At 39.3% G+C, this 10,776-nt stretch overlaps 1 protein-coding gene across 1 annotated transcript in view; it reads right to left on the reverse strand.

The window, feature by feature from the left end:
• Positions 1-2,349: 2,349 nt before the first annotated feature.
• The window catches only part of LOC138020061 (ATP-dependent RNA helicase DHX33-like), a 10,667-nt gene continuing 2,240 nt past the window's right edge, over positions 2,350-10,776 (reverse strand). The window contains exons 2-5 of the mRNA XM_068867058.1: positions 9,569-9,657; positions 8,086-8,268; positions 6,385-6,716; positions 2,350-5,171 (exon numbers count right to left, since the gene is read on the reverse strand). Coding sequence (XP_068723159.1) covers positions 4,500-5,171; positions 6,385-6,716; positions 8,086-8,268; positions 9,569-9,657 — 1,276 coding nt within the window. The 3' untranslated portion in view covers positions 2,350-4,499. The remainder of the gene's footprint in view (positions 5,172-6,384; positions 6,717-8,085; positions 8,269-9,568; positions 9,658-10,776) is intronic.

The following is a 10,776-nucleotide window of genomic DNA, read 5'->3' on the forward strand; positions in this document are numbered from 1 at the left end:
GATAAAATCAGGCGATATTCCGAAAGATTGAGCACGATAATTGTTTTATTATTCAACGCATTGATGTCAAAGAACAATTTTGTACGTTTATTGGAAAAAAACGCTGGAAAAACTACCATTTTTCTCCGCGACACACAAAATTACGTATATCGCAGGATATCTGTTGAGTACGCACGACGAATATTGAGCGCGCTATGACCATATTTGGACATCGTCACAATAATAAGTAATTAAGTAATCATTATGCATGTTATTGGTTAGTTCCTCAGTACGGAGTAAACAATTATTAGGGAGCTTAAGCACGCGCATTTTTGAGACGCGGACGGCAACCGGAAGAGAACATTTCGAGTGCCAGGAAAGTGGTGTCTCCAAAATTTTTATACTAACCATCTTTAATGGAAAAACGATACTCAGCAGTGTAAATGTGTTTGTGTGAAGACACGTTAAGAGGGGAAACATTTCACTTCCGGTTGGCGTCCGCGTCTCAAAAATGCGCGTGCTTTAGCTCACTATTGTGTTTTGTGCACGGTCAAGGCCAAAAAAGAGAACAAAAACATACAACAAAAAAATAGGCCTTATTCACGATAGCCGCCATGTTGGTTTTGATATTGTTATGCAAATTAGCCATCTGTTTTCCGCAAATTGCGGAAAATCGGCTTAACGAAATATTGAAATAACATTGCAAAACGTCCATTTTAGTATTTAGAATTAAGTATCTTTTATAAAAATTTTACATCTTTTGATTGCCTTTGACATTTTGACTTTCTACTTCTTTATCTGCTCATTTTTCACTAAAAAAACGTCGAAGTAACTTGTGTAATGATTGTATTTTACTGGTTAGGTGATAAACATTCAATGAACGTGAAACAAATCATCTGTGTGGCTAAGGTGTTCGTTATAACCTCTCGAACTTGTGTTGTTTGCCCCCTAAGAAGTGTGTAGCTAATTTGCATGATCAGTAATAGCAAATCCAACATGGCGGCCACCGTGAATAAGGTCTATTCGTTGGGTTCCATACCCATTCCCCTCTATTAACTATGCAATTATAGACCTCTTGGTAATAACAAATGTTGAAACTTGTGTCCTCTCATACTTATGCCTTTGCTTTCAGCTAAGAATGGCCAACCATCAAAACCGTTGGTCAAAATTTTGTAGTTGTCGGGAGTTCAGGTAACTCTCATGCATCTTGATCAGAACTAATGCTGTGGTCAGGCAGTGTTAATTGTAATCTAATTGGATTTGAGAAAAATGGCTCAGACCTATCGAACTAATATTATCCATCGAGAAAATTCATTTTCCCCTGCATTTTCACTGCTTCAAATGGTCACATTTTATCAACTTCTGAAAATATTAGTTGACATAATCCCAGAGCGCAGTTTTTTCAATTATCATTTTCAAATACCAATGAAATCGCCCTTTGCCTCAAATTGTCTTAGTTTTACCTTGTAATCTTGAACTCCTCGTTCTATTCTTGGTTTGCATCCACACAAGATGTGGGCGGAGGGGTTGGCGCAGTGGTAAGATCTCTGCCTTCCAACCCTAAGGTCCCGGGTTCCATTCCCGGTTCTGACGACCCTGGAATATTTGGCGACCTTCTTTCCCGGTAAAGTTCACTCAGCTTTCCATCCTTCCGAGGTCGGTAAAATGAGTACCAGCATGCATGGACTGCTTAGAAGCGGCTGCAATTTGCGCCTGTATATGCTTCCAGTCCGCTGGAGGTAAACTGATCATTGTAAAGCGCCCTTGAGACGTTAGTGATAAGGGCGCTATATAAATGCACCACTTTACTTTACTTTACAAGAAGACGGCGATGTTGGTGTACAAAACAATAGAAAATGGCCACACAGGTTTTGCATAATAACATAGTCCAATCCTCGAAAGACATTCTGTACACCAAAATGGCCGCTGTGACGTCAGACGCAAACCACCAATTCCGCTCATGTGCAAAATTCATAGGAATTTCATATCCTTGGGGTGTGCTCTGCTGTCACACCAGAAAAATCCGTTTTTCGGATTCTTCGTCTCGTGGGACGTCGTATCGGTGTGATCTGAGATCATAAATCCAATCTTGGATTCTCCCGAAGAAACGCACCCCTAGTAAGATCTTTATTATATCCCTGAGGTACTCGGGCGCGAGGGAAAGGAAAGTAGTTGAAGTCAACCGGAAGGTTCATCGGTCACAAATGATTGCTCCGGTAAAACAAATCTTGGCTTTTTGAAATAGTTTTATAAGTTTATTTAACCATTCACAGCGCGCGTATTATCTGAGAGATAAAATAAATGGAGGATAAATATCGCTCACTCGTGAGATACTTTCAGCACGAGAAGATAAAACTCGTATCCCCAAGCGGCCGTGTAATGTTCTGTTTATTTTATAGGTATTAATGGTATGTCCATATTTAAAAAAAGTTGTTTTACTCATCTTCGAAATGTTGAAAAAGTGGTCACCGACTGCTAAAACACGCATGTTGTGTAACATGAAACAAGATATGAAAGTTATGAAAAACAAATCATGATAATGTAAAATTGTGCAATAAAAATGTTAATGTAGTAGAGAAGAATTGTACTAAATCACAACACTATCTTACAATGAAGGGGAAACTCGCATTTTATTGGCTAATCGTGTTCCTTACCATGACGACACCTACATTCTCACATGTGAAAGATAAATAATGATATGTTCACTGCGCCCGGTGAAGATATAATTTTTTCGCAAGAAGGAAAATCCTAGTATTTCATCAGTATCTATATAATAAATTAGTATATACTACACAAGTAAATAATGCTTTCCGCGCATTCTGATCGGGTAGCTTGGAGGAGAATGGCAAGTACTTTTCACCTCCGACCAAACGGAGAAACAAAATGGCTTCCAGTTTCGCTTCGGTTACCGAGGGTCACTGAAATTTTATCGATAAATTCGGCTGAATATTCAACTCGTGTGGTATCTACTAAAAAAATTACTCACCTCAGTGTCGGTGAAAGTGGCGCGGATATTTACTCGCACTTCGGTGAATAATTGTCAACTATTCCATATCGAGATGGTAAATTGCCAACAAGGCGCATAAGGACGAGTTGGCTAGCCTACCACCAATCTTATTTCCAACAAGCGGGAATGGAAGAAGTGTTTTGTTACATTGCATTTAACACCGAAATGTTTCAGTTTGTATCTTTGGCTTGAACCTGACGTCATTGGCGGCCATGTTGGGGTACTGAACAATCGCGAAAAAGTCTTTTGGGAATTTGGCTCTATTCATGATTATGCAAAGCGCGAGGAAAATATTGCTTTTGTTTTGTACACCAACATGGCCGTCTAATCACGTGAGTGCAAGCCAAGAATAAAGAAAAACCTTAAATAACAATGACCACAAGCAGGTTTGCTGAGCCCGCGAGACTGAGCACCCCCAGCAAACCATTGTTTTAACGAAAGCCGCTGGTCAGCAACCTTGGTTCTGGTCATTGCTGTCTTAAGTCTTCCAGGAATAAAACCACCGACGCAATCTCAGTTTCCATATAATGTGAACTGATAACCGAGATTGAAATGAGCCAATCAGAAAGCTCCAACACATCATCCTGTTGAGAGGGATTTTAAGAGCTTTTGCTTCTGTGCCTTTTATGCCATTGAGGTCTTTTTGACGTTTTTGAAGAACTGAACTTTGATCAGCGCGACATACGCGTCATTTTTCAAGCGAACTTCCGGCCAATCGGATATAGGATCGCGCAATGAAGCTTTTACGGTCGCTTTTTTTTTGGAGTCGTTTTTTTTCCCGGAATAAAATGTTTATGTGGAGTTTGCCGTTAACTTATACCGAGAGCTCCCGGACACATCTAATTGAAAATCTAATAATATTCCAGTAACCCTTATTGGAGTCTATTTTTGTGCATAAACATTATTCAAGGAACAGTACCCTCGTATCAGGTGCGAAGCGGCACCGTCTTTGAGTAGAAAACCAGATACCTAAGTAGAACGATGTTTCCCACGAACACAGAAACATTTTTCTCTCTTTGCTCTGAAAGCATTTCTCTCTTTTTTCTGTATCCGGAACGAGGAACTCGCTACTTTCCCATTCCCATAATGCAATACGTTTTGGGGCTTCTTTGCATAAAAACAATACAATTTATTTACTGTTGGGACTGTATCATACTTCAGTGAACTGGATATCCTAACCCCCCAAAATGAACTGTATTATGGGATTTGTGAAAACAGCGAATGAACATTTTTTTCTCAGTTAAGAAACACCGAGTTAACGCTCGTCTTAGGCAACTAATTCCGCTTCCTCTCAACACGAAAACGGTCGATTTTAAGAACTCTCCACATTTAGAGGCCGCAGGATAGAAAAAACGTTGAAAACAGATTCATACAAAAAAGACCGCGGTTAAACGCGGGACATAATAATCGTAACCAAGACTTTGATGGCACGAGAAGAGTCACTGCGTTGTGGTAGCGATTCTTTTTGCCATGTGGCACGATGCGAAATAAAAAAAAAAGGGATTGTTGGCGATCAAGAGTAAATTGCTGTAGGTTGAGAATGCAATCTGTGTTCCTTGAAATAATTTGGTGCAGCGTCGCGAAGCCAAGAGGGATCTACAACACAAACGTCGCGCATGTAACACTTGGATGTATGAACAAGCTCATTGTACACGACAAACTGAGGCTTTGATCCAAACAAGGATGATGTCGGGTGAATAGAGACTGGTTGGCGATGCGTTACCGTCTGATATGAGCCATCCAGCTGAAGCTGGGCTGCATTCATGAACAGTCCTCGGGCAAGAGTTTCCCTGATGTTCGCAGTTTCCTTGCCACAAGAGTTCAAAGTGATGTTCATTCGTACACAAATCTCTCTCAATTGCTTTCTTATGTCCATCACCTGTTTGACAGTCTGCGAGTTGATGAAATGTTGAAAACACCACTCTTTGTTACCATTAACAGCCCTGTAGGCTCTGTAAATGTTCAGCAGTGTCATCTGATCTCCTTCTGACGACGTGAACTTCTTGCGAATCGCTATGGCATGATCTCGTTTGCTTTGTGGAGTGTAAGTGAGAGAATCAACCGAAAGCAGTGCCACAATTGTGATGATTTCCTCGCTGCAATTGAACTGTTGCGAGGACAGGATCACTTTGGCCAATCGTGGCTCCAAGGGAAACTCAGCCATTTGACGACCCAGAGGCATCAACTATGAAAAAATCATGAAAAACAGATTATAATTGTCATCTTGCAAAAGTTGTGAGCTGGATGTGCGACTGGAACTGCGTTACTAAGTCCTGCGAGAGATGTCCGTTAGAAAGGAAAGCAAAGAACAAACAAAGTAGTATTTAAAGCTTTCATTGTGCGGGGATATTTGTGTTAAAAGGGAAGGAGACAAGCAATTGGCTATTTACATAGCGAGGTGAAGTTGAATCTGGGAAATCAATAAGCACTGATGCAAACCCAGCGCAACCGAAAAGCAGCTTAACTTCTTTCCATATGCACTTTTGGTGGTCTTTTTCAGACACTTAAAACCCTTTACAACTCTTTGCGAAATTTCTTTCAGGTCCATCAAAGTTTATTGCAGAATTAGTGCTGTGACAGGTTTGAACTATCTTCTTCTGAGCTATGGAGTTATCTGGATGCAACTTCAGGGGCACCAAACCGTGACTATTGTGCTCTTATTCGCTAAATTAAGTTAACCCGCTTCTCTGCCTTTGTTATCGAATTTTTGCATTCTTCAAGGGAATGTTTGGAAAAGCAGCGGAAATAATATTGTTTCGTTAAGATTCTTAAACCGTTTACGCAGGTAACAGAATACGTTACACACTAGAGACTCGTACGTCAAATTTGAAAAATGTTGAGTTTGTTTCCCTGAACGTAACACGACTAGCTTTCGAAAACCAAAGGAAATAAGTTTCTTAATAACATAACCGCGAACCGCTGGCTCAGTTGGTTGAGCACCGGGCTGCCATGCGGGAGGTCGTGAGTTCGACTCCGGCCGGACCAACACTCAGGGTCTTTAAATAACTGAGAAGAAAGTGCTGCCTTTGTAATTACATCCGCAAATGGTTAGACTCTAGTGTTCTCGGACAAAGACTATAAACCGTCAACGTTCATAATCCTGTGGGACGTAAAATAACCCACACACTTGTCGCAAAGAGTTAGGGCATGTAGTTCCCAGTGTTGTGGTGTGTCTTCTGTGGTGTATCATGGTTGGGTGGGTAAATGTTCGGAGATACTATCTACATCAAGCTACTCTAAAATCCGAGGGTAAATAACAATATGATACGATATAACGACGGTTCTAATTAACTCTAAGAAAACTGCAGCTTTTCCAATACCCCTCAAACCCACATTTAACCAAAATGAGCCGTTAGGTGCCCACGCAGCTTTGTAGACTAATCTTGCAGAGACTGTACCTCATAGCCACCACTGCCTTTCCTTACTGCACCGAGCACTACTAGTTGCTCAAATGCAGTCTCTATGGCATCTTGTGGTGGGCGATCAAGAAAGTCAAAATTGACAACATCGGATATTCCAAGCGCCATAAGCTGTAGAATGACAGTGGCTAAGTTGCATCGCTGAATTTCAGGCGTGGTCGCCTCCTTCAGCTCATCAAATTGTTCCTCTGTGTAAAGTCGATAGCAAACTCCACTGGTTTCACGTCCAGCTCTTCCTGTCCGCTGCCTCGCCTGCGCCTTCGAAACTGGTTGTACCTGAAGCATGTCAAGGCCGGTTTTGGGATGAAAGGCTGTAAATTAAAAACCAAACCAAAAAAAAAAAAATACAAAAGCAAAGTTTAAAAAGGGAATTTATTTCAAGTATGGGGATGCTCTTGCTTTTCTTTCCGTTATTGAGAGTAATTTGAAGAAAGCTTAACGTTTTCAATATTCGAGACAATAATAAGAAATGCTCAAACGAAAGTAATGTCCCTACACGTAATAATAGTAATAGTAATAATAATAATAATAATAATAATAATAATAATAATAATAATAATAATAATAATAATAATAATAATAATAAGAAGAAGATACTAAAACAATGGATAGCGTTAAACGCGCGCGCTGATTGGCTATTCAAACTCCGGATATCCTTTCCTATTCACCCCCGAGCAATTCGCGTGGCCAATTTGCGCTCGAAAATGTTGTAATCTTTGCAGGAATAAATGAGTTGAAATCATCTTTTTGTGCTCTATTATTTCACTGTTTTAGTATATACTAGTTAGCAACTATTCACCTAAGTGTCGGTGGAGAGAGGTGAATAGTTGCTAACTAGCCTAGTATATACTAAAAAAAAAAGATAGCGTTGAAGGCGCGCTCTGATTGGCTGCTCAAACTCCGAATATCCTTCGCTATTCACCTCCGCGCAACTCGCGCGGGATTTTCGCCCGAAATTATTGTAATCGTTGCGGGAATAAATGAGTTAAAATCATCTTTTTCTGATATATCATCTCACTGTTTTAGTATATACTAAAACAATTATTCACCTCAGTGTCGGTGACTATTGATGGTAGTGACAGTTAACAACTGTAAGATCCTCGCTTTTGATTTAGCTTTAGATTTATTCTTTCACTATCATTTTATAATGGAACAAGGACCGTTCCATCACTAAAAGCATCAATAAAAGCTGACTTTGTATCCTGCACGAGTGATCTGTTTTGTTGGAATTTAAAGATGCATACTATGGCTAGACGGATCAGAGGAAAAGTAATAGTCCCCATAGCCAAGCATTATCACATTTAATATTGGGTTTTGCAAAGGACAACGATAGTACGGTGCTGAAGGATGGAAGAAGGGATGAAAAAACTATTTTCATCTTGAGTTATGACAATAACTTTTTCACAATTGGGTACCAACAGCTTTAGGGGTGACGAATAGTAAAATCCGACACTCGCCGAGACCCTTGTTTGCGAATCCGAGACCGAGACCAAAACATGTAAGATTTCACTCTGAAATAAATGCAATATAAACGAGACTTCGAGACACTTCGCAAAGGCTAGCTGTCGAGATTTCGAGATCAGATGAAAAGTTTGCGAGTGCCAAGATTTTGAAGGTACCATTCGCTTCCCCTAGTTTTGGGCAAAGTTAAAAAATAAGTGATAATGTTGTCGAAGTAACCTTTTCCTTTGACAAATCCTGTGTCAATTACATATTTAACTCCAGGAATGGTAATTGACGTTTCTGCAATGTTTGTTGCCAAAATCACTTTCCTTTTTCCAAGAGGAGCAGAGATGAAAACCTTCATTTGATGTTGTGATGGAAGGGAAGCAAACATTGGACAGACCAGAAGTTCTGGGCAATCTGAATATAAGATCATAATCCATGTTAAAGGAGAACTGTAGGCCAAAATCAGCAATTTTTCCGATATTGTTTTTGGAAAGCCTAACATAAGTAAAGTTAAGTGTGTGGGGGTTAGAGAAAATTACATTCGAAGTTGGGCTTTTCCTGCTTTTTCTGCCTTTTCAGTGCGGGCTCAAGAACTAAATCAGCACCCTGCTGTGATGCATGATATGGGGAACTGAGATTTCGTAAAGAAGAGAAACAAGTGCTTCTGTGGATATTTTCTTCGTTGTTTTGCTGTTTCTTTGCGGACTCAATATTCACGACAAACATCAGTCAAAAAAACTGCTCCTATATGGGGCGCTCTCGCATGTCTTCCCCATATCATACGTCATAAGCTGCAAAAATGACCGCTGACTCCTCCATTCTGAGCCGCAATGCTGATGGCCCAAAATCAGAATAAAAACATTTTTTTAGGTGGAAGAACGACGGATATGCCAGAAACAAAAGTTGAAACATTATTGCGCATGGTCTAAAGTGTAAAATTATAAAAAAATGCTGATTTTTTGACTTCAGTTCCCCTTTAATCATCGTTTGGTAATTCATTACCATATTTCCTGTTATATACTTGACTAGTTAGCTATTTAGATTTCCTTTACTGTACTGCAATGCATGCACTCTATGAGCACTCAACACCCACTATAAAATTATACTTAACGGTAATAATGTTTTATACATTCTTGCTGTGGAGCAAAAGAAGTTAGTGAGCCGCAACATAATCCCGATTGAAAAAAAAGCTCTAATGAAAACTATGTAAGCCACCACGAATTCTCGAATTCACTACTTTTTACCAGCACACATTACGTTTAACCAGAATGCATTACATTCAACCAGACAGCACTGCCACAAAAAAACTTAATAAACAAGCTAAATAAATTAGCCAGTATCAAAAATGCCCTAATATTCTTAATGTTTGTCCCTCCAAAATTTTGCATAAGGATTGTTTTTATTATGTCTTGGGACTTATAATGGTCCCGAGAGAAATTGTTCTAAGTTGTTATTGCAATGTTTCATTCTACTTTTTGGGAATTTTGAGTGTCATGAATTTACGTCATTTTGTGCGACATAGCCCCTTTAACATTAAACTAACTGAACACCATTTAATTGATTAATTTTAATAATGCAGTTATGTATAGGTAAGCATAAACAATTTAAAGACACCTATATGGAGATGCAAGATGCATGCTTTTCTCAAAGATGCATGATGCAATGATGATGCAAGATGAGTGCTTGTCTCAAATTTCAAAAAGGAGCAGCTTACCTGATGCACAATGTTGTGCACAGTCAGTTACCAGTTTTGTTAAGGATTCAATTTCATCCTGGCCAGTTAGGAACACAAGAATATCCCCACTAAAGAAAAAAAAAACACCCAAGATTTGTCAAACTACATATGCATAGATTCACAATCATCAGTTGATCAAGGTCGAGTTGCCACCATGAAAAGACGATATGGTAAATCTTTTATGTAAGGGGTAGCCCTTCCTAGAAGCCAAAGGCTAATCCTTGAATATCAGCCACGTTATCTTTTCATGGCGGCAATTCAACCTTTAGATATCTTGTTTGATAAAACCAAATTTTCATGTTAAACTCTCCCACTGATGCAGCACCAACGTTTCCTAAGAAACTAATCCCTTCATTCATTTATGAGCCACAATGGCTTGCAAGGATGTGAGTAAAACAGTGTCTGTTACAATGTACATGACACAACCTTGATTATTGGTCAGTATCGCAACTCTCCCTAAAAAAATATGCTGGTGCATTACAGGGAACTTCAACCCTCCACCAGTATGTTATCAGAGAGGTGTAAAGTTTCCTGAGAAAGGAAACAACACAAAGGCAAAGCCAGTACCTAAACCACCAATTCCACCAATAGCCTAAACCAGTTTACATAATTTAACCCCTGGCAAGAGAAGACTAGGCACTAACAGCATTCGGCTGATGTATTTTTACTATCATTACATGAGAGATGGAGATCATCGCAGTTAAGCAGTAAATTAAAGGGGCACTGTCAAGGACATGTATGCGGCAGGTTTTTGAATAGTGGTGCATACAAATAGCAGCCACTTTCACATCTAGAATTTTAAACACTCTGTGCACAAATAGTGATTCAATCTCCTCAAAAAAGCAAAGCAGATCAGTCAAAATACCAATACAACATCTACATTGAAGAGGAACTTTTTAAGGCATGAATTCATCAGAAAATTGATGTATAATGTAATCGAAGTGACAGTAAGCCATTCGACTATAAACAAGGATCGAAGTCCATCTTCAGGCTCATTTCTACCTACTCACTTTTGTTAGAGACCATCACATCATCATTTGTTGAAAAATGTTTCCTATATTCACTCAAAAATACCGTACGTACTTTAACACTTTGAAGCAAACCTGCATTTATTTGAGAGCAACTGCAGTGGTTGTGTATATTTAAATTTTTGGTTTTAACAACGGAGTTGATAATGTAAATTGGCC

Source organism: Montipora capricornis, chromosome 10, assembly GCF_036669925.1.
Source record: "Montipora capricornis isolate CH-2021 chromosome 10, ASM3666992v2, whole genome shotgun sequence".
NCBI lineage: Eukaryota > Metazoa > Cnidaria > Anthozoa > Scleractinia > Acroporidae > Montipora > Montipora capricornis.